The 26,708-nt window shown below is 33.0% G+C and overlaps 1 protein-coding gene across 1 annotated transcript; it reads left to right on the top strand.

The window, feature by feature from the left end:
- The first annotated feature begins 5,213 nt into the window (after nt 1-5,213).
- Nucleotides 5,214-6,152, top strand: LOC139863670 (F-box/kelch-repeat protein At3g06240-like). The gene has a single exon (XM_071852280.1). The coding sequence runs from the start codon at nt 5,214-5,216 to the stop codon at nt 6,150-6,152; it is 939 nt and encodes a 312-aa protein (XP_071708381.1).
- The last annotated feature ends 20,556 nt before the right edge of the window (nt 6,153-26,708 follow it).

The raw sequence follows: 26,708 nt of genomic DNA, 5'->3' as shown, positions 1-26,708 counted from the left end.
AAAAGTGCAACCGAAACGTTAACACTTACCTCAAACACAAGGATGGCCGACGAAAAGCGTAACCGCTTACCATCCTACGATAAGTGGCCAACGAAGAGCGGATCCCCAAACGGATAACACTCACCACTTACCCCAGCACACCTATGTGGCCGACGAAGAGCGATAGGTCAACCGTTAATCACTCGCCACATAACCAAACATACACATGTGACCGACGAAGAGTGATATGTCAAGCATTAATCACTCGTCACATAACCAAACTCACACATGCGACCAACGAAGAGTGATAGGTCAAACATTAATCACTCGTCACATGCCTCACCTCCAATCGTGGTCATCAAAGAGTTAATCCTCCCGGATATCACTCACCACATATCGCAACCAAATATAGCCAACGAGAAGCTATCCATACGGATATCACTCACTATATTTCCAACCCAATTGTGGTCCCCGAAAAGTGAATCCTAACGGATATCACTTACCACACCGCACACAAGCAATCAAATTATATACATAAATGTATAAATATTCCACTCACCTCAATTACTTGAAAAGCAATCCCGTTTGAGCTCCGAATCGTCCAAATGCAAATCACCTAAGTAATTCACAACAAATAAGCTAAACACTCTAGCTTATAACCAAAACACCAATAAGTGCAATATTGACCCATTTGCACTTACTTCTACTTTGACTAGGTCAAATCTCACCCGAAAACCCCCATAATCACAATCGATTTGTGATTATGTTCCAACAACTCATTTTACTCAAGGTTTCATCATCAAAACACATTACTTGCATCAATTTACACAAAACCCGTTTTGACCTAATCTCAAGTCAAAATACCCATTTTACAAGCTTACACACTTAATCACTTATAACCTAAGTTAACTAGTGATATTAACACCCGATCATGATTATCAACTAATCAATTTCATCATCCAACCCAAAATCCACCAACAATGGTTATCGACACCATTTACTAGCTCAATCACCCCATTATCGACTAGTGATTTTACTCAAGAACACCCAAATCCAAAACCCTAATTATGAACACTAATCAAACTATGAAAACTCGGAGTTAGAACTTACCAACACTACCACAACGTAGCTAGGAGCGAGATGAACAACTTTAACACTCGAGCTTTTGATCGATCCAAGCTCCTTCTTCTCCAAATCACCAAATTTCTCCTAGAATCTCTCTCTCTCTCTCTAGAATGAAATGAGAGGGTTTGTGGATTTGAAATATGATCCAAAACTAGATCCCAAACTAATAATATGGCTACACATCCGGCCTCAAGTGAAAAGACTAAAATGCCCTTCATTTAACTCAAAATGTCAAAAGCAGAATTCTGTCGCAGAGGCTGTGCGCGGCGCGCTCACTTTGATGTGCGTGACGCGTACCATGGTCTGAGCAGTCTGTCTGTTTCAGTTTAATCCAGTTTGATTATTAAACGTTTATGTACACCCGTACACTTGGGTTTAGGGTCTTACATGTACAAGTTACAACAGAATAAGAACCTCGTAGGTTGAGGCAATGTTTGTCAAACCTAACGGTACCGTCCCTATAAGTCGAGCTTACGTAAAGTAATTAATATAATCAAACTAAGGGATTTTTGATCTGAACTCATATGTATATTAGTTTAAGTTACTCGTGCCTAATATGTAAAACATTTGTAAAAGGCATGTTATCTCATCCCTGTAAATGTAGTAGGGACTGTAGACTCACCTTAGCAAAAGCACTGAAAATCTCTTAGTAAAAACCGTACGGTAGTCGAACAATCACGACCGAACAACGCAACCTAGTCAAATAGGTCATCTTATGTAAATATATAGGTCACACTATGTCAACCCATAGTGTACGCATAGTCCTAGTGCTCATACTGACTCAATATGCAAGTAAAAGTCAACAAGTCAACCAAAGTCAACCAAAGTCAAACCAAAAGTCAACTCGATCAAAGTGGTCAACTAAAGTCAAACATCTCAGTAGGTCATGCAATATTGGTCAACATGTCAAACCTAAGTCAAGTAACACGTTATAGCTCATGGTTCAATAATTTGCACGTTTGTAGTTTATCGCATGTCCTTAAAATATGCGCATCATAGAAAACATCGAGTACAACTCTTAGCACATAATTCATGAAAACATGGCAAACTCCAGATCACAACTAGACTCAAAATCAATTCCAAAAAGTCTGACCAGGGCCTTATACGATGTCTACAAGTCGGGTTTCAGAAAGATTCTAGTTACGGTTTATCAAATTAGTTTCTGCACGCGCGTCAGTTTTAGAACATTTCTCATTTAATATTGAAAATAGATTTTGATGAACGGACATTTGGAGCTTACTCCAAACACTTCAAAGTTTTAGTGATAAAATAATCAAAGACATTCATTTAGCCAATTTGTACAGATTAGCCATACACTACAGACCATTCAGTTTTAGACTTCATTTAGACATACCATTTGGTCAAGCTTATAACTCATGGCAATTCACGTTTTCAGAAGTTAGCATACAAATGAAATACACTAAGGAACATATAAACAATCACATTCCAGAAGGTCAAGTCTCAATCGTCTTATAATTCATGTTAGGTCATTTTTCGTGACTATGAAAACAGATTCAGCTCACTAGGAAACACAAATCTTCGTTTTGACGCACCGAGAGCATTACCAAAGCTTTTGACGCGAATCTTTAGTCCAACATGCATGAATTTTCACAAGGAATACAATGGTATACATTTCAATAGCTAAATCACAAAGCACATAAATCAGAAAATTCGGATTACATGCATAACCTAGTCAAAACTTCGATTGCACATAACTTGAGCATACGCAGGGCCGTCTCAAAGATTTAAAGGCCTTAGACGAAAATAAAAATGGGCTCACATATGTGTTAAAATTTTTTACTACACATAAAAAGTAATACTTCAATTGATCTATTTATTTACTTAGATTGTATTTAACTATTAAAAACAGAGTATTTTAACTTTAATTGATAATATTTTGTTTGATTCAATTAAATATATTGAGAAAAATATTTACATATTCAAAAAATTTTGGCCCTTCTAAATTTTTGAGCCCTAGGCGGTTGCTTATCTTGCCTATGCTCAAAGACACCTCTGAGCATACGATAACAAAATCAAAGTCCAAACTCTTTAATTTTTCGACACCTATCCATCTAGATAATATACAAGATCAGTACATAAACCAATTTGATCATATCCATGGCATACAAATTCGTGATACATGCAAACGGCAACTATCGAGCAAATTAACGACAAACGACAACTCTAATCGCATTTAGTTGAGCACTAGACTTGATTACACTATGAAATTGAATAAAAAACTGATATCGAAAAATTAAGGTTTTAAATTATACCTTAAAAACACGAATTGCTAGTACGTACGCGTGTAGAACGAACAAAGGAACGACTTTTATCTTCGAGACTTGATCTAATTTTGAGTGATGGTGAGAGGGGGAGAGGGAAAGAATGTCGACCAAGAAAGAAAAAGAATGAGGGTGGTGACCTAATTTCATGCCTTATATAGTTCGGGTTAGGGCCTAACAAGCAACTAGTGACGCTTTAGCCCAAATTTAAGTCCAATAAGGGGTCCATGAGGGGGGGGGGGGGGTCGGTCGAATGGCCTTCTAATGGGGTCTCGGGCTCGTTTTTGCTTAACTCTTGGTACGCGCGTGGTCCGTTTCGAGTGCCGTTAACCGTACCGGGTCTCCGGAACGTTAACTAGTCGTTGAAACGAAATCACCGAGTTTAATTTACTAAATAATTAATAAATTAAATAAGTTTTTCGTAAAGTCAATAATTATTAAAAATAATTATTTTATCGTTTTTCGGAGTTCCGTAAACTGAAAAGCTTTCTAGGCGATTAACTTAATCGTGTCATTTTCTAGTTATTTCGTTATCCGAAACAAGTTCATAAATTAATATAACATATTAATTCAAGTAATCCACTAGGATCAAGTATGCATTTAAATCCGTTAAACACATAAAGTCTAAGTAATCACCGTTAAATATTTAACGGACAAGTAACGATGGTAACGGAAAAAATCGGGTTGTTACAATAATCCCCTTTTTTGCCTAAACTCGTATTACCTTTATTGTCAAATTATGTAACTTTCATTACTTTTTCGAACCATTTTCTCTTTAAAAATATTATAAAACCTTATTTAATATCTGACAGTAATATGCACTGTTGTATAAAACCCGATTACTCTCCAATTAATTCTCGATTACTCATTTTTTAGAGCAATCCGTCTGGATTTTACAAAATTCGTTTAATTAATCGGTCAACATCGATTAATGGGACAATACTGAATTTGGTAATCAATGTCGGTCAAAGTCAAATTTGGTCAACATTTTAACATGATTTTTTTTTTTTGACAAGAGTTAGTTGGGATCACCCACGGGGACGTAACCACCCACGCGATCATCTCCCGCAGTTGCATACGCTCCCCCAACTGCGTGCTCAGGAGGAAACCCGTACCAATCCCATACGGGGCATGGACGGTAAAACCCTCCTCCCATTTACCCCCCAACGCGATGTGAGAAATTTGTCATGGGTGGTATTTCATAGCAGTGATGAAATTGTAGGTTAATATGTAGTCAACAGGGTCGAATTCCTGACCTCCCCTAAAGGAGGCAAGCCACCAACCGCTGGACCACATCACAACTTTAACATTTTAACATGAATTTAAACTAGTACTTTAGAGTTTTTGAACCAAATGAACAATTTTAGACAATTACGTTAAAATTTATGTTTATGGTTTTCTTTTATATTTACACATATAAATTTTAAAATTTTATATTTAACTGTATAAAGTACAATCTGATTAATCCTCAATTAATATCCGAATTTTCGATTCCTTCCAAAATCCCGACTGATTAATCCCCGAAAAACGAATTTTCCATGGTAATATGAATACTAATACAATATCAACCAAACCATTCCTAACCCTAAGTCCCTAACCCAACACTACCAACTAACATCAAACTTAAAATATCAAAGCACCCCAATTTGGTTATTAGTAACATGTTCTAGGGTTTCATTATCATTATTCTACAGCTTACAGTGATCCGGTTGGTTCTAACTTCTAAAGTATATGCAAGAATATTCACCGATAAAAACAGGAAGAATAAAATAGAAGCTGGCCTCATAAGCGTACTCCTTTCGCGTTTAGCTGAGTAAAAATCAAATGATGACGTCAGAGGCTTTGGTTGATGTGGTTGAACAAATATTGGTTAGATTGGATGTGAAAGATCTAATCCGATGCAAGAGCGTTTGTAAGTCGTGGCATTCTTTAATCTCCAGCGATCGTTTTATTAATTATCATTTAAACTGTTCTTGCAACAATGATCTCAATAATTATGCGATTGGACATAGAAGGATCCTTGCACCTCATACTCTGTTACTTGAACTGTCGATGATTGGTTCATCAAATGGCCTCGTATGCATCTATCAACAATTTAATGGTCAACTTTTAGTAGCTAATCCTTCGACTCGAGAGGTGAAAAAACTGCCCGAACTTCGTTTGGATATTTCTGAATGTTGGGGGTTTGGCTATGATTCATCTACGAAAGACTACAAGGTTATAGTAGGGTTTTGGAGACTTAAAACGACATGTTTTTATCTGTTGTCTTTAAAAACAAATATATGGGAAGTTATTAGAGATGTGAAATATGAACCTATCATGAGTGTGAGGGGTGTCTTATTGGATGGGTCAATTCATTGGCTAATGATCAATAAAAATAATAGTAAGAAAGTCATTCTTTCTTTTGATTTATCTCGAGAAGATTTTATAGAAATCTCGTTACCAGATGAATGCGATCAACATAATATGAGGCTTGGTGTTATCAAACAATGTCTTTGCATATTTAGTCTATCGCCTTATAGTAGAAAACGGGAAATGAAATGGGTACTGAAAAAATACAACGCAAAAAAGTTTTGGAAACGGGTGCCTGATGATTATGGCATCAAGTGTGATGTTATACACAAGTTGAAATTGGAGGATCGCACGAGTACTCCGGACAATAATAAGATTAGTATTCATTGCGGCTTAAGACACTTGTGTATTAATGGGCACTACGTTAGTGATCCTATATTTGTGCAGAGCCTTGTATCTCCCCATGTACGCTGACATAAGCCAAGCAAACCACAAAACCGAGAATTTGTGCAGTGCCCTTACTCAGTCTCTACTTTTGCACCATAATTATACGTGTCCTTTGCTTTTATTACTTGTGTTTTTGCAAAATAAGAGTTGTTGAAGCAGATTTAGCAGTCAAAGATAACAGGCACTGCTATGATATTACAACTCTATTTCTATCTTCTAATAGTTTGTAGCTATTATGTTGCCTTTGACGATTTCTAAATTAATTCGAAGTTGTTCTAAATTTGGTTTGACAATGTACATTTCAGGTTTTTACATATTGTCATTTCAGGTTTTGAACCATCTTTAGTTCAGTTACAACAAATGTTAGAGGAAAATTTTTACAAAAGACAACTGTTAGCACAAAGCGGATTGTCGCCCTTGAATAAGTCGACTAGCAAAGCCAGTCAGATACCCATATTAATAATAAAAAAAACTATCATTTTTAGCTTAACATTATACATACACCAATCTCACAAGGTATTTCGGGTGCTACTCTAGCTTACACTTAATAACTTCGTAGTGTAATTACTAAATCAATAACAGTGCTACATATTTTTCTTGTCTTCTGACTTTTTTTAACATATCTGTTATCATTCATAAAGCACACAGCATAAGAATCAAAATGATAGAAGTCTTGTGTAATATATCTAAAGGCTCATCATTATAAATATATAACTTTTTAACACACTCTCAAACTATGGTTTGCAAAAAGCGACAATGTAGAACCATGTCTGATCTCTAAGTAACCTTTTCTATATTGCACTTAAATTGTTCATGGTATATCCTTTTATTGACTCTCAATATAGTACAGGACATTAGTTTGTTTAAAAGTTGTTGTAAGGTTTTTTCTGTTCGGGTTATCCGGGAAGGGCAAGTAATCCGACGTCATACTCTAGTGTACTCAGCCCATAAGGAATACTCCCTGGTTGTTTCCAACCCTTCTCTGGTCACCCACAATTCGAACCTGAGACCTCTTGCAAGAATATCAGGGTTACATTAACGTAAATATTTTAATAGTTTCAAGAGTTACATTAAAGTAAATTTTTTAATAGTTACTAGAAACGGGAGAATGTCAAAACAGTTGCTTTAGATACTGCAATAGCAAAAGAAACACGTCAGTACTCTGGTGATTGGTTCATCAAATGGCCTCGTATGCATAATGCATCTCTCAAAAATTTGATGGTCAACTATTAGTGGCTAATCCTTCTAGCCGAGAGGTGAAAAAACTGCAACATCTGCCTGAACTTAATTTTAAAATGTTTCTATGTTGGGGGTTTGGTTATGATTCATCTACGAACGACTCTAAGGTTATAGTAGGGTTTTGGAGAGTTAAAACGACATGTTTTTATGTGTTTTCGTTAAAAACAAATATATGGGAACTTATTAGAGATGTGAAATATGAACCTGTCATCAATGTAAGGGGTGTCTTATTGGATGGGTCAGTTCATTGGTTAATGATCAATAAAAATAATAGTAAGAAAGTCATTCTTTCTTTTGATTTATCTCGAGAAGAATTTATAGAAATTTCCTTACCAGATGATTGCGATCAAGATAATAATAAGATTCGTATTTATAGCGATGTACGATACTTGTGTATTATTGGGTACTACGTTGGTGATCCTATATTTGTGCAGAGCCTTGTATCTCCCCTTGTACGTTGACACGAGCCAAGCAAATTACGAAACCAAGAATTTGTGCAGAGCCCTTACTCAGTCTTTACTTTTGCACTATTATACATTTGTACTTTTATATTTTCACTTGTATTTTTGCAGAATTTGAGTTGTTGAAGCAGTCAAAGATAACAGGGCACTGCTATGATATTACAAGTCTATCTCTTATCTTCTAAAAGTTTGTAGCTATTATGCTGCCTTTGACGATTTTTAAATTAATTCGAAGTTCTATAATTAATACTTTTATATTATGTTTGACAATTTTTATTACTGGATTTTCCAAATCTTTAATTTTTAGTTTCTTTTCTTTAAGGTAAACTTTTGCCCCATCTTCAGTTCAGTTCCAGCAATTGTGTACATGATGATCTTCAGTTTACTTGTATATTGACGGATAGAGCTTTTAAATATGCACAATTTCACGTATGTAGCTTGACCTGCAACTTGAGTTCTTCTCGATTAAAAGTGAATGCCCCATGAATAGACAACAAGTGAATAACTAAACTTGATTATTAGGAAAACGTTGCTTCTTGTGACACATTTACAACGACTTTTTCCTTTACCTGTGCATAAAATGTGTCTGTTTCCTTATGAAAAAACCCGTACTAATAACTTCTACAAAAGACAATTGTTAGTGCAAAACGGATAGTTGTCCTGAAATTAGTTGTTATGAAGTTATACTTTCTATCGACTTGATATCAGTAATCCTGTATGTTAATTTGATTGATGAAGTCTATATGACTTTACCTCAAGGTTACTTGCTGAAAATGCTAATAAAGTTTGTAAGTTGACAAAGTTCTTGTATGGCTTTAAACAAACCACAAGGCAATGGAATGAAAAGCTAAAATGTGCTTTGATTGAAGAATGGCTTTGTACAAAGCAAATGTGACTATTCTATTTATGTTAGGAATAATAATGGGGAATAATAATGGGGAATAAATTGTTCTCTTGGTTTATGTTGATGACATTGTTATTATAAGTAACAATGTTGATGAGATAGAAAATTTTAACTGTTTTTAAAAACTAAGTTTATGATAAAAGACTTAGAAAAGTTGAAGTATATCCTTGGAATTGAGATTTTAAATACCAATAGTGGTGTGTGTTTATCACAAAGGAAATATTGTCTTGAGTTGTTGAATGACTATGAGTATCTTTTTTTTTTTTGAAAAGCAATAATAATTATATTAATATTAATAAAAATCTAGAAGATGAGATACAAAAGTGGATTACATATCACGATAACACGACTCTCCGCCCGATCTTCTGCAAATCAATAACTTCAAACTTGACTCGACTAACACACAAATCTAAACATAAGTAGATCAACTGAAAACCTACAACACACGATTCGAACACAATTCCTAACAAGAGATTTACAACATATGAACGATCCAACCATCAAAGGAACCACCTTGTTAACCAATACATATACATGACCACTTTAGGGCAAGCACTCGAATAAAAGCATGAAAACTGATCACCCGACACAACCCGAAAACTACACCACGAAACACACGAAATCTGAACCAAAAATCCTATTACGCAATCAAATTGAGTGGTGGTTATAACGACCCGTCCTAATCCATCTGGACGAATACATTACATTTGATTACTTCGCGAGGTACTTGACCTCTATATGATACATTTTACAAACATTGCATTCGTTTTTAAAAGACAAACTTTCATTTCATCGAAAGTTGACGGCATGCATACCATTTCATAATATATCCAACTATAATTGACTTAGTTATAATCTTGATGAACTCGACGACTCGAATGCAACGTATTTTTGAAATATGTCATGAATGACTCCAAGTAATATCTCTAATATGAGCAAATGCACAGCGGAAGATTTCTTTAATACCTGAGAATAAACATGCTTTCAAGTGTCAACCAAAAGGTTGGTGAGTTCATTAGTTTATCATAATCATTCATTTTCATCATTTTAATAGACCACAAGATTTTCATTTCCATTTCTCATAAAAATACGTCCCATGCATAGAGACAAAAATAATCATTCATATGGATTGAACACCTGATAATCGACATTAACAAGATGCATATAAGAATATCCCCATCATTCTGGGACATCCATCGGACATGATAAAAAAAACATCGAAGTACTAAAGCATCCGCTACAACGGATGGGGTTTGTTGGGCCCAATAGATCTATCTTTAGGATTCGCGTCAATTAGGGTGCACTAACTCTCAAAATTAGTGATGTTCCTTAATTCTTAGATTACCAGGCTAAAAGGGGCATATTCGGCTTCGATCCATTCAACCATATAACGTAGTTTCGATTACTTGTGTCTATTTCGTAAAACATTTAAAAAGCGCATGTATTCTCAGTCCCAAAAAATATATATTGCAAAAGCATTTAAAAAGGGAGTAATAAAACTCACTATACTATATTTCGTAGCAATTATGCATATGACATCACTGAACAAGTGTAGGGTTGACCTCGGATTCACAAACCTATATCATTTGTAAATATATATTAACACACATAATTGATATTGAACAAATTTATGTATTATTCTTAGTGATATAATTATTATATTTAATAATTTATAGGTTTCCTTAATAATTTAGTTAGATATATTTACTTTATTTATTTTAGATAGATAATTATTATTTATTATAAAAATACTAATAGAGTTATGTTATATGTATTAAATATATTTTGATATAATCAATATTTATTTGTTATAATAGTAATAATTGGAATAATATTAATAATAATGATACCTATAATAATAATAATAATAATAATAATAATAATAATAATAATAATAATAATAATAATAATAATAATAATGATAATACTAATAATAATGTTAATATTGATAAAAATAATAATAATAATAAAATATATAAAATTTTTAATAATGATAGTAATAATAGTAATAATAATAATAATAATAATAATAATAATATAAATGTTTATTTAAAAAAAATGAAAATTTTAATAAAGATAACAACTTTACAAAAAAAAAATAAGTTTTAATAAAAATTACAGTTTTAATAAAAATGATAACTTTGATGATTGTAGTTATAATGCTACTTTTAATAGAAATGATAATAATAATAATAATTCTAATAAAAATGATAATTTTTGTAAAAGTGATAATAATGATAATAATTCTTAATAAAAACAATATTTATTAATGATAATCATATTGATAATAGTAATGGTATTATCGACAATAATATTTATGTTAATCATAATAATAATGATAGTCATATAAAAAAATGATAGTAATCCTAATACTAATGATAATAATAATCATGTTATTAGTATTAAGGAAAATAATAATTAATCATAATAACAACAACAACAACAACAATAATAATAATAATAATAATAATAATAATAATAATAATAATAATAATAATAATAATAATAATAATAATAATAATAATAATAATAATAATAATAATAATAATAATAATGAAACTACCTATGATAGTCATATAAAAAAAATGATAGTAACCCTAATACTAATGATAATAATAATCATGTTATTAGTATTAAGGAAAATAACAATTAATCATAACAACAACAACAACAACAACAATAATAATAATAATAATAATAATAATAATAATAATAATAATAATAATAATAATAATAATAATAATAATAATAATAATAATAATAATAATAATAATAATAACAATAATGAAACTACCTTAGGTTATCAAGCTTTAAAAAAAAAATAACGCGCTAGCCATGGCTCGAACCCGTGATCTCTCAAAACTTATCAACACACTTAACCATTACTCCAGCTGTGCTTTCTTGAATTAACTCCTAATTTAATCTATATAACCCTTGACATTTCGGTTTCCTATCTTCTTCATGGAACTAGGCTTGTTCCGGCCCAAGAGACTAAAAGACTTCGGCCCAAGAGCCATTTACGGCCCAACATCAATAATCCATTTGAATTGACCCAATAGTCCAAGTGATAAATGTTTGGGTCTGATCGAGCTTTAACAGGAAATAAGGGTTAGCCGGTTGTGGTGTAATCGAACGGGTTCATCAAATATGCTCGTTATTATTGACTATCATCATCATCTTGTCATCATCCATCATCACCGTACATCATCACTTTCATCCTTCACGTCCATCATCATCATAATCCTGCTCACCATTATCGCATATCATCATCTTTGATTTATTATCATAATCGTATATCATCATCCTTCCCACATCATAGCAGAGTCGTCATCATTAGATCATCATGTATCGCCCTCAACACTGTAGCATCATCGCAGTAATCATCATCTTCATCGTGTAACAACATCATCTATCTCACACTATTCATCGTCTTTTTAAATGGGTTTCGTTGTTCTTGGGTTTTTGGCCGTAGAAACAGTAAACTGAATATATTGAGTAGCGAGCAGTTTTATGAGGGTGATTGTGGTTTGATGGTGGTGTAAAAACAGACGTGAAGCAGCAACGGAGTTGGTGGTTCGTGGTAGTTGTGATTGATCATGAAACAGAAAATATTAACGAGAGAGAGAGAGAATGAGAGAGAAAGAAAAATAGAGTCACGGTGGTGGTTTATGGTGGTTCTAGGTGGTCACCGGTGATAGTCTGGCGGTGGTGTTTGCCGTAACTTAAACAGAACACACCGGAGCACCATGGTTGGTGTTGGTGTTTGATTCATTACAGGTTCAAGCAAGATTGGAATTGATAAATAAGGAGATATGGTGAAGTAGAGAACTCGATTGGGTTTTTTATGAACCTGATGATCGAAGGTGGTGGAAAGTGGTCACAATTGAGTTATATATCTCAATGCAAGTGTGTATGTATATTTATGTGTTCTGCATATATATATATATATATATATATATATATATATATATATATATATATATATATATATATATTGTTCTTTTGTGTGTGTGATTATATGCTAATAATCAAAGAATAATATCAATATAATAAAAAAAGGGTTTTTGGTGGAAGTTGATGTAATTATTCCTATCAATAAATAGGAAGGAGTAAAAGATATTATTATGATCATTTGTTTATAGTGGGCATACGTACTAATTGAATAAGAAGATAGATATTATAGATGATGTGTGATGGTGACTTCTAGTAGTGGGGTTCGGTTTGATTTTTTTGATTAAACAAACATGAAATAGTTTAGAAATGGTGACAGTTGTTTGTTGGTATCATTCAATAAAAACAAGTGGGAGATGGTAGTAGGAATGATAAATTAGCATGGGCATATCAATATGTATGTGTATGTTAGTATATAAATATATAGAGTTAGATAAAGTATCAATCATAAACAGTGAGTCTTGTTAAATAATTCAAATTCATAGTAATATGATTCATAATGCAATTATCACGGATGTTAACTATTACCTACCGACACTTTAACAAGAAAAAGCTAATATACAACAAGTGATAAAATAGGGTGGGCCCCTTGGGGTTGGTCGACGCACAGAAAAAAAAATGAGTTTGTGGTTTTAGAGTGTCATATTTTAGTTGAAGGAATTAATTCAAGAGGATCACAACAAAAATAAAAGGATTAGTTGGAGACTTCAATTTATGGGCGAAGAACAGAAGGCTTGCCAGTCTATGTTCCATCATTTTTTATTTTTTTATTTATTTTTTTTATTTTAAGGTCTACTTTTAATTCATAAAATAAAAACCGGATATTATATCGTGCCCCGTAAATAATTAGTGGCGAATAAAAATGTTCAGAAAAATTCCATATTTTTAAATTAGTTATATTTATTTATTTTGGTCATTATGGTATATAATTCAATTATTAATTTGTTAAGTAAAAATTACATCAACTGTCCCTCTCCTATCTGGGTAAAATATAAAAAGTTCTAAAATTTAACAAACAGCTCCTAAATACATTTTTAGTAAGCCTAAAATTTATAGAACTCATTTTCGAATCACCTGTTTATTTTAAAATCACATAAGTTCATTTTATCTTGTTTACTATCAATTGAATGACAAATGAGTGCTACTATCGTTTACTAAATAAATTCGAAATCAATTATATATATTCAATGTACTTTATTTATATATCTAGATTCATTATAAGTTATAATTAATATCATATATTACTTTATTTTACGTAATTAATTCTAATAACTAAATAATATAATATTTCAAATTATATTTCGAATTAATATATATATTTATATTTTTAAATATATATGTATCTATTTACAAATAGTTGTTCGTGAATCGTCAAAAGTGGTCGAGGTTAAATGCATTCATGAAAACAATTCAAAATTTTGAGACGTAACATAACGGACTTTACTTATCATATCAGAATTATGAAATCGTATCGTGAGTTTGGTTCAAAATTAGTCGAAATTTTCCGGGTCGTCACAGTGGTAATATAATATGTCCATATGATTAACAAGGAAATAACCCATCAAAAATTGCTCACCACATGTTGAAGCAGAAGCTCACGAACTCGAACCTTACACATGCTTTAACGATTAAAAGTATGTATAAAGAATCCGGCAACAACGAATCACGAACTCGACGTCCACAACCAAAAATCACGAACCCTCAACCACGAACGAAAAAGCACGAACACGCAACCACGAACCAAAACCCCAAAATTACCTGAAGTCAAAGGCAGAAAGACGGCGGAGGAGAAGCCGTACCGGCCGCCGGCCAGAGAAAGAAATTGAAAACAATCATCCGGTGAACCACAAACCCACGATGAAACACGAAAAGACACCCTTCGCAAAGACCCATAAAGACCATAGAACTCCCCACATGTAGATCGGCGCCGGTAACAACGAGAAGGAGGAAAGATCCAGTCGAAACCTCCTGAAATAACCCACAGTAACCCACCAAAGCATTGATCTAAACCACGACTGAGCACCTAAGAACCATTGATCGAAAACGATACACTCGACTTGAAACTGACCTAAAACGAATAAAAAGAGCGAAACAAATGAAAAGAGTAGCAGAGAAGGAAAAATGAAGAGGTCCTCCGGACCGCCGGAGAAAACCGACGGCCGGAGGAGATGAAATATTGATGGCGGCTGTTTTTAAGTTAGGGTTTATTTCTTGAGAGAGAGAGAGAGAGAGTATCGAGATGTCGTTGAATGACTATGGGTATCTTGGATGTAAATATAAGTACTCATGTTGAACCAAACGTATGTGAGACATGTGAACCCAGTGACCAAGACTCTTTGATTAAAAATGTTACTGAATATCAAAAACTAGTAGGAAGGTTAATATATTTAACGTTAACAAGACCAGACATTTCTTTTGTTATGCACATTTTGAGTCAATATATGCATGGACCTCTGCTCATTTGAGTCTTGCATTTAGTCTTAAGATATCTTAAGTGCTCACCTAGCAATGGTATTCATTTGATGAAGGGCAATGATTTTTATTTACACGCATACTGTGACTATGATTGGCAACTACTGCTTGTGAAATTATTTGGTTCAAAAAACATGTTGGATCTTAATGTTAAAGTTGAGTTGCCTATCAGTTTGTATTGTGGCAGCACTGCAATTCAAATTTCAGCTAACCATGTCTTACAGGAAAGGATCAAACATTTTGATATGGGTCTCGTTTTATTAGAGAAAAAGTTTGTGTTGGTATCATTAAAACTCATAAGGTTGAGTCTGTATATCAATTAGAATACATACTAACAAAAACTCTAAATATAAAACAACACAACTACATTTTAAAGGAGTTCTGATACACTAATTTATTCCAAAATAAGTTTGAGAGGGAATGTTAAAATTATAAATATGTTCAAGCTTACTGTTTTGTTCTTTATTTGGGGTTTCTAGTAAAATGCAGGGTTATTTATGGAGTTGTTAAATGTTTAAGCACTGAAGTGGACATGAAGGAATCTGGAACAGTTGCTGATTTGGTCTTGGAATTAAAGGGCCCAAAATTGGTATTCTCTCAAATATATATAAAGAATGATATCAATTGGGGTTTGTGAGAGTTTTCTTCAGAGTTCATATCATTCAGATCGTTTTTCTCTCAACTTCATCTTTCTAAATTTTGTTGTTTAGATAAACATCATCGTTTAGTTGGTTAATAAATCGTTTGAGGTATCGTTTGAAATCTGTTGTTGATTCTCACTGGTTGCTATTAGAAAAGTCACATAAAACATGAAGTAGCTTCCGGTTAGATTTGTGTAACTAAATCCCAACTAATCAATTTCATTAATGATTAAACTTTAACCATTAAACATTAGTCAGTCATCTTAAATCCACCATGTATCCATACGACCATACACATTTCAACTCTTAATGTGATTATAAGGAATAAGTAATGGACTAATCTGTTAACTGGGAACACTTCTTCCCAACTGTAGGATTTATGCGCAAGGTACAACACATAACTATATGGCCGAATTCATTTGAGCTTTCGGGGTCACACACATATACACCTAGACGTCAATTAATAATATATATGTGATATATATTATTCAAGTAATAAATAAGTATTTAATTAATTAATTAAAATAGTTAATTAGGTAATTAAAAAAAATCAATAAATTCGTATTGACCAAGTATGCAGATTTGGATATAAAAGTTATGTATTCTTTTCTTATGGACCAAGATAAAATAATAAGAATTGAAAATTAAATCATATGTTGATTTGGTTAAATTTTGGAAAGGATACATATGTATCCTAAACTTCTTCCACCGACCTTGGAAATAATATAAATATATTCTCTTGTTTCATTCTTTTTGACACACAAAAAACAAGAACCCAAAAGTCTTATTTTTTTGGCAGCATACGAAAACAAACCCCACAGAATACATTATATTATTTTTTCGACAATTCAAAACCATTTGTTTTCGACTAAGTTGTTTACTACGTGTGCGACGTACAAAACAGAGAAAGGATATATTTTGTTTTAACGAGTTCAACCATAATCCTTGTGATTATTTCTATTTACTATTACTTGGCGGGACTAGCACATCCGTTTGACGTTGTTTGAAGTGTAGTGTGGACTACCCTAGCGGCAATCATACTTTTGATTGTTAGTTTCTCTTCCTTCAATCCGGTTCTACAAGAAAGGTATAATCTTTAAACTCTCTTGTTGTATTTATTTATTTAACCGTATAAATCATATGGATCCGTTTTTGGTGATTTATTTAATTCAATATAATTAATACGCTTCCGCTTAAAGTTATTGTTATTAATATTATATGATGGTTCATGATAATAATTAATTAGAAAATCGTTTTCTTAAAACCCTAAATCACCAACAGTGGTATCAAGAGCCTCTTATGTTTTTATACGGTTAGTATATTCATGCGTGGTTGTTATTAATTAAATGGCTTGTGTATATATTTGTATGTTTTTTTTATTCATGGCCAAGACATGCATCTTGTGCCATGGAGCAAGCCATAGTTATTATCATGATCATGTTATTATTATGATGATTAATTGTGCATAGCCAATGAAAACCTAGACCGTGTGTATATGTTGTGATCTTGAATGTTTATGGTTGTTTGGATGCCATTGTTTTATGGCCATTTATTGATGTAATTTAATCTTTTATTTTGGGAGGCCGTTTTGAGCCAATTATGTAATTTACAATTCTAGTTTAGTTGTATTTTATTTTATAATTAAATGTAACCTCCATGATGGAATAAAAGACTTGACGTGAACGGAACTTGGCCAGCAAGACACACTTGCAGTAAAGTCGTTGGACAAAAGCTGAGAGAGATGCGGTGAAGGAGGACACTTGGTCATCATGAGATCTTGACGCAAGTGGGAGCTTCTAAGGTTTACTTTTGTGATCGTCCCTTTAGTTGACCGTTTGGTTCTCATAATGGCTCGTGAGACCAAGCATAGGATTTTCATCGGTTGAGGCTATGCACATACTTATTATGTTTATTTTGTTTGGTTGCATTTTATATGTTATGTGATTGTGTATAATTTGCCATGTGACAACTAAAATTAAAACATAATTAAAATCGAGTTAAAACATTTTTAACTTGTGAGGCGAATATTATGCATGTAATATTCGTAACACAATTTTTCTATAGATTATTAAAATTGTATAATATACCCGGCGAAATTTAAGTCGTGCCGTCCAATTCGGTTGAAACACTTGTCGTTATTTTTTGACTATGCGTGAGACCTAGTTGAATTATAACTCGAGGTAATCATTATCTATGCGTGAGACCTAGATTAATTTTTACACGTTTCACAATTGGATGACTTAATCGAGTTGAGAGGTGAGACCGCAACCCGAGGCAAGGATGGGACTAAACATGCCAGCATGACACTAGTGTTAGACACTAAATGTCGTGAGTCCCATAAAGATCTAAGAGTTGCACCTGTAATGCAATTGGTGCCCGCCGCCTATCGATTGAATCCACCATTGCTAGCAGATCAACTGATGTGATGGTGGAAGTACAATGTGGATCTTAGCCTTTTACGTAAATTAAAAGTTTTATAAGTTTTTTTTTTAAAACATGGGTACTTAATTTATAAAAGGATAATTATTAAAGATACTAAAAGAACCTTGTTTATTTTGTAGATGACATCAAACGCAATTCAATCCGTAAACAACATGACCATAAGGTCAATCCTTGAGAAGGAAAAATTGAATGGTAACAACTTCATTGACTGGTATCGAAACCTTCAGATTGTCTTAAAGTCTGAAAGGAAGTTGCACCATCTGGAAAATCCTTTACCTGAAGCCCCACCTGAAACTGCTAATGCTACTGTTCGTAATGCTTATACTAAGCAGTATAACGAACAACTTGAAGTGGCATGTCTTATGCTTGCTAGCATGACCTCTGAGCTCCAAAGGAACTTAATGGACTACAATGCATATGAAATGATCGAGAAACTCAAGACGATGTTCCAACAGTAGGCAGAACATGAATTGTTTGAAACTGTGAAAGCGTTTCACGCTTGCAAACATGAGTTGGGGCAGCCGGTTAGCCAATATGTCTTGAAGATGAAAGGCTATCTGGATCAATTGGAGCGCCTAGGTTATGCTATGCCACCAGTTCTTGGAGTGCACTTGATACTTACTTCACTATCCAAGGACTATGATGGTTTTGTAATGAATTACAATATGCATAGCATGGGAAAGACCATTCTCGAGCTGCATGCAATGCTTAAGCAAGCTGAAAAGGGGCTACCAAAGAAGACTCCTGCAGTCTTAACTATAAAGGAAGGTAAAATCCAAAAAAGAAAGCCGCAAGTTGCTAGTGGAAAGGGAAAAGGAAAGAGTAAGCAAGCTTACACACCTAAGAAGAAAATTCCACCACCAGAAAAGAAAGAGCATCCCGCAAAGGACATGGCTTGTCACCATTGTGGCCAAATTGGTCATTGGAGACGAAACTGTGTGCTTTACTTGGAAGAGTTGAAGAAGGGAAAGGCTGGTTCGACCAGCACTTCAGGTATCTTCGTTATAGAACTCTATAATTTTCCTAATAAAACTTGGGTGTATGACACTGGTTGTGGTACTCATATTTGTAATGATATGCAGGGACTTAGGAAAATTCGAAAGCTGAATAAGGGGGCTTTGGATCTGTACGTTGGCAATGGCGATCGTGCAGCTGTCGAAGCTATAGGAAGCTATGAGCTCATCCTCCCAAGTGGACTTATTCTTATTTTAGATAATTGTCATTATGCACCTTCTATTACTAGAGGTGTTATTTCAGTTTCTCGTTTGAAGGATAATGGTTTTAATCATGTATTCACAGATTATGGTATTTCAGTTTCTAAGGATAATGTTTTTTATTTTAATGCTATTCCTAGAGATGGTATTTTTGAAATTGATATGCATAATCTTGTTCCAAACGAAAGTTCTATATTTAACTGTAGCTCTATGAAATTCAAGCATGAATTGAATTCCACATATCTATGGCATTGTCGTCTTGGTCATATAAACAAGAAACGCATAACAAAGCTGCAACACGATGGGCTTCTTGAGTCAACCGGCAATGAGTCGTTTGACATATGTGAATCTTGTTTATCTGGAAAAATGACAAGAAACCCTTTACCCACCAGGTTGAAAGGGCGAGTGATCTACTTGGACTCATTCATACTGATGTATGTGGCCCATTTAGAATAATGTCTAGAGATGGAGCTACCTACTTCGTTACTTTTACTGATGATTTCAGTAGATATGGTTATGTTTACTTGATTAAACAAAAACATGAAGTATTTGAAACGTTCAAAGCGTTTTAAAATGAAGTAGAAAATCAACTCGAAAAGACCATTAAGGTTCTACGGTCCGACCGTGGAGGCGAATATATGAGTCAAGAGTTTTTAGATCATCTGAGAGATCATGGGATTGTCTCACAGTTTACTCCTCCTTACACACCTCAGCATAATGGGGTGTCAGAAAGGAGAAATCGAACTTTGCTTGACATGGTTCGATCAATGATGAGTCTAACAACTCTACTAGCATCTTTTTGGGGATATGCTCTAGAGTCTGCTGCACGCATTCTCAACATGGTTCCAACCAAGAAGGTAAACAAGACACCATATGAAATATGGCATGGAAAAGTTCCAAATATGTCTTACTTTAAAGTCTGGGGTTGTGAGGCTCACCTGAAGCGTGATACGCCAAACAAACTTGAGTCCAGAACTATCAAGTGTATCTTTGTAGGATACCCAAAGGAAATGATGGGATACTACTTCTACTATCCAGCAGAAAACAAGGTTTTCACTGCTAGATATGCTGAGTTTTTGGAGAAGAGTCTCCTCTTACAGGAAGCAAGTGGGAGCACTGTAGATCTTGAAGAAATTCAAGAACAAGATACATTACCTTCTGTAGGCACTAGCGAAATTCGTACTGAGCCTCAACATGAAAGTGTCGAGGCACAGGACGAAGCATGTCGCATTCGTAGATCTAATAGAACCTCTCGTCCACCTGAAAGGTTAAACCTTATGGTTACGACGGAGGACTTGGAATTAGGGGATCTGGGAGAACCCGCTAATTACAAAGCTGCATTGTCAGATCCTGAATCTGATAAATGGCAAGATGCTATGAATGAAGAGATGCAATCCATGAAAGATAATCAAGTTTGGCACTTGATTGATCTCCCACCAAACATCAAGCCTGTTGGGTGTAAATGGATCTTCAAGAAGAAGACCGACATGGATGGAAATGTACACACCTTTAAGGCCCGCTTGGTAGCAAAAGGTTATACTCAAACCTACGGGGTTGATTATGAAGAGACCTTTTCTCCAGTGGCGGACATTAAAGTTATTAGGATACTCATAGCTATAGCAGCGTACTACGACTATGAGATTTGGCAAATGGATGTCAAAACCGCATTCCTAAATGGTCACCTTAGCGAGGACGTATATATGGTGCAACCTAAAGGATTTGTGAATCCTAAGTATCCTAATAAAGTATGCAAGCTTCAGAAATCCATTTATGGATTAAAGCAAGCATCAAGGAGTTGGTACAAGAAGTTTGATGAGAAAATCAAAGAGTTTGGCTTTTCACAAAACCTTGATCAACCCTGTGTGTACATGAGAGCTAGTGGGAGCGTTAAAGTCTTTCCGATCTTATATGTTGATGACATATTACTCATGGAAAATCATATTCCAACGCTACAAGACGTTAAGTCCTGGCTTGGAAAATGTTTCTCCATGAAAGATCTGGGAGATGCAGCGTATATCCTAGGAATCAAGATCTATAGAGATAGATCTAAGCGGTTAATAGGTCTAAGTCAAAGTGCATATGTTGACAAAATCTTAAAGCGATTTAAGATGGAAGCTTCCAAGTGAGGTAGTCTTCCAATGCAACCAAATGTGGTATTGAGTAAGACTCAAGCCCCCTCTACACCCGCAGAGGTGAAGCAAATGACTGGAGTTCCATATGCTTCAGCTATTGGATCCATCATGTATGATATAAGGTGCACTAGACCAGATGTTTCTTTCGCTCTTAATATGACGAGCCGATACCAACAGAATCCAGGTGATTGTCACTGGACTGCTGTAAAGAATATATTGAAGTATTTGCGAAATACTAAAGATATGTTCTTAGTTTACGGAGGTTTCGATGAACTGAGCGTAAAGTGTTACACTGATACTAGTTTCGAAACTGATCGAGATGATATTCGATCACAATCTGGCTATGTTTTCGTTATGAACGGAGGCGCAGTCGACTGGAGAAGCTCGAAGCAGAGCACTACAGCGATGTCTACAACAGAATCAGAATACATTGCTGCATCTGAAGCTGCTCAGGAAGCTGTTTGGATCAGAAAATTCATATCTGGGCTTGGCGTTGAAAATCCCATGGACATGTATTGTGACAATACTGGTGCTATAGTAATAGTAAATGAACCAGGAGTTCTACGTGGTGCCAAACACATCCTTCAAAAATTTCACTACATACGTGAAGTTAAAGAGAGAGGTGACGTACGTATTTAAAAGGTTCCAACAGAAGACAATCTAGCTGAAACGTTCACAAAGCCAATGTCTTGTACCAAGCATGTCAATCATTCTGGGAACATTGGGCTTAGACCAGCTAATAGTTTTATGTAATTTTAGTATTTGGATAATTGGAACACGAAAGCAGTTTTTATTTGTAATGAATTGATATATTGTGATATGATCGTTTTTTTTTTTCATAACTACTGTGTTCTATATTGTGATGACCCGTGAATTTCCGACCAAATTTAAACTTAATCTTTATATGTTTCCGACACGATAAGCAAAGTCTGTAATATTGAAGTCTCAAAAATTTTGGAACTATATTCATGTAATTAATTATCCTTTGACTATTCCCGACGATTCAAGAACGATAATATATAAATATAATTGTATATATATATTTATATAAAAGAATATATAAGGGTATATATATATATAATATTTTGAATTAAAAATATAAAATGATAAAAAGAATAATTATGTACAATTAAAATGAATATGTATAAATATATACATGTTATTATTATGAATCTATATGTATATATATTATTTCTGTTATATTATAATATATATAAAAGGTATAAATATTCAATATTCAATAAATGTTAGCATAGGATATATAAAATAATTATATAGTTAATAAGATACAATATCAAACTTACTTGCAAATAAATATATAGTTGCTACATTAATATTACTTTCAATATTGATAGTAATATTATTATATATATATGACCTATAGATATGAAAATTGATAAATAAAAATTATTATATCATTATTATTATTAATATTATTATTATCATTAATAATATTAATATTATTATAATTAGTAATATTATTAGTATTATTAATAATATTATTATTATTATTACTGATATTAAGTAAACTTATTATCATTGTTATTATTAATATCATCATATTATTATCATTATTTAGTTTATATAAGTAATCTTATGATTATTATTATTATAATTATTATTAAGATTATTATTATTTATTATACTCATTAATATTTAATACCAAATAATGATAATAATGAATCAAACATAAACAAAATGTTAGATATCAAGATCTGTAAATCGTATGAAATCGTTTTACATCACATTCAACTTTTACTTATTTTATTTTATTTTATTTTTTTCCTGACTGTGAAATCCTGTCAATCCAGCCACAAACACAAAACAAAACTCGTTATATATAAAAATCAAATAAAAGTACAATTTGATTCCATGAAATTACATAACAACAAAATCAGTTAGAGTCTATCCTATTTTCTATATTTTTTTTCTTTCTTTTCTTCTTTTCTTGATTGAAATATTATTCATCCTTTTTGTCTGATTGAGAAAACAAGGACCACCACATCATCTCAATCACCAACACCATTACCACTTCTATATTTTCTTGTTAAACACACCTGCTCTAAACGAAATCATTGATATCAAAATTTAGTACTACAGCTGCTGTTTGATTACGAAGGATCACCAAGAACGTAATTGATTTCCTCTGATAAATAATAAACACCCTCATCGAATGCCATCAACCATCTTTCTCTTTATATATGTTATGCACATGTGATCACCACGAACTACGAGCACCATTACTCAACAACCACATAATCGGTTTTCTTGATACACCATGATTTTAGAATACCATCGAGACCCTTTCTATTTTTCTATTGATCGCCACCATAACAACCACCATCCGCCACTTAGTTGCCCTTTTGTTCGTGTAACAAAGATGCCACATTATTTTCGTTTAAATCAAATCATCAACACCACCAAATATATTTTGAACCCATCGAAAAACAACCAAGGAATAAAACCTGTAAACATCGAACTTATATATGTAAAAATATATATACTTACATGATGGAGATACAATCGAACACCACTCTCACCCTCTGTTTTTGGACGTGAACAACACCCACCACCCATGCCACCTTTTCCCTCTCCTAAAACAAATACAAAGACTCACTGTATTCCTTGTTTATGTGTCGATGACAAACATCAAACCATTATCATCTAAATCGTCGCCAAAACTGTTAAGTCTTTCCTTCAGCTGCTCTTTAAAAACGATCTCTATGGTTAGTATTTTGTTGATTAATTGCTGCTACACCTGTTTTTCTTTTTCGATATAAATACACCGCAAACCCCGTTAAATTATTACCACTTATAGCTCAAATGCATGATCTTTTTTTTTTTTTAATCCTAGCCGACACATACCCACTTGATAAAGTGGTAGGGTGCAAATTGCCATAATCAATGGATATTGTTGTTTTACTCAGCAAACTATACAAGAAAATTGTATAATGGAATTAGGTAGTTGATACTTTATTAACATGAGAACCCCACTTAGTTGCACATGGATTAAAAGTATTACCTTGATTGACTAAATCGATTTTATATAAGATCAATGGTGCGGCCAATTTGTTGAATATATGGCAAATTCTAAATAAGTAAGTGGGACAAGGTGAGATTTAGGGCCGACCAAAAGGAGATCATAAGGAAACGTTTCATTTTTTTTGTGTGGAGCCTATAGCAATTATGATTTTAAGATGAATGGTAGAGATCATGTTAAGGAGGGATCAAGTATTCACAATTGGTTTCTATTTTTAAATCCAATCATGGTTGTGATGTTATCATGAAAACTGGGATCGTTTAGGAGTTGAGGTTGATGAGGAGGATGAAGGTATGATAAATATTGACGATGATGGTACGACGTTAAACGATAAATGATGATGATAAAAGATGACGGGGTTTATGATAAATTAAGATTATTGATGATGATGTTTAATTAAAATAATGGTAATGATCTTATAGTGTTAGAATGATGTTGATATGGTTAATTGGTCCTCTGTTAATTTGGGTTGAGGAGAAAATGATGAAAACATAAAACAGATTAAATGGTGTTATGACAGAATTAAAACAGAAATGAAAAAGGCAGCTTGATGGTTAAGGGTGTTGATGGGTTAGCGGGAGGTCGCGGGTTCGAATCCCAGGAGCTGCGGTATATTTTTTTGGATGATTTCTTCTAAGGTAGTCTCTATTATAAGTATTATTATTAACATTATCATTATATTTATTAATATGATTATCACTACTATTTTTATTAAAACTATCTCATTGTCAAAAATTATCATTATTATATAAAGTTATTATATTTATTAAAATTTCATTTAGGTTAGTATTATTATTATGAACAATATTACACATAACAAACTATATTTTTATATGTATATAACACTAAAACATATAATTATATATATAGATATATTAATATAACTAAATGAATAAATATTAATTATTTTCAATGTATATATATATATATATATACAAAGTAGATATATAACATATAATTTAAGTTATAATACATATAAACAAAGTATATGTATAAAATAAAAATTTGTATGAAATTTATATAATTACAAACACATAAATATTATAAAATTAATAAATGAGATTATGAGATTTCCATTATATATATTAATATACATATTGAATATAGGTTCGTGAATCCGAGGTCAACCCTGCATTGATCAGTTTCGCCATATGTATTTTTTACTATAAAATACATTAGGTGAGTTTCATTTTCCCTTTTTACTTATTACATTTTTGGGCTGAGAATACATGCAATGTTTTAATAACTATTTTGCAATATTTATATGTGTGAGTTTCATTATTCCCTTTTTATATATATTTTTGGGCTGAAAATACATGCAAATGCTTTATTAACTGTTTTACAATACTTATATGCGTGAGTTTCATTAATCCCTTTTTAAATACTTTTGCAATATATATTTTTGGGACTGAGAATACATGCGCTGCTTTTATAACTGTTTTACGAAATAGACACAAGTAATTGAAACTACATTATATGGTTGAATGATCGAAATCGAATATGCCCCTTTTTATTAAGTCTGGCAATCTAAGAATTAGGGAACAGACACCCTAATTGACGCGAACTCTAAAGATAGATCTATCGGGCCCAACAAGCCCCATCCAAAGAATCGGATGCTTTAGTACTTCGAAATTTATATCATGTCCGAAGGAGGATCCTGGAATGATGGGGATATTCTTATATGTATATTGTGAATGTCGCTTACCAGGTGTTCAATCCATACGAATGATATTTTTGTCTCTATGCATGGGACGTATGTTTATAATAAATGGAAATATGAAATCTTGTGGTCTATTAAAATTTATGAAATAATTATTTATGTTAAACTAATGAACTCACCAACTTTTTGGTTGACACTTTAAAGCATGTTTATTCTCAGGTATTAAAGAAATCTTCCGCTGTGCATTTGTTCATCTTAGAAATGTTACTTGGAGTTATTTATGACATTTTTCAAAAGATGTTGCATTCGAGTCGTTACGTTCATCAAGATTATTATTAAATCAATTATAGTTAGATATATTATGAAATGGTATGCCTGCCGTCAACTTTCGATGTAATGAAAGATTGTCTTTTCAAAAACGAATACA

The sequence above is a fragment of the Rutidosis leptorrhynchoides genome, chromosome 8, assembly GCF_046630445.1.
Source record: "Rutidosis leptorrhynchoides isolate AG116_Rl617_1_P2 chromosome 8, CSIRO_AGI_Rlap_v1, whole genome shotgun sequence".
NCBI lineage: Eukaryota > Viridiplantae > Streptophyta > Magnoliopsida > Asterales > Asteraceae > Rutidosis > Rutidosis leptorrhynchoides.
This window is presented reverse-complemented; position numbering and strand designations above follow the sequence as displayed.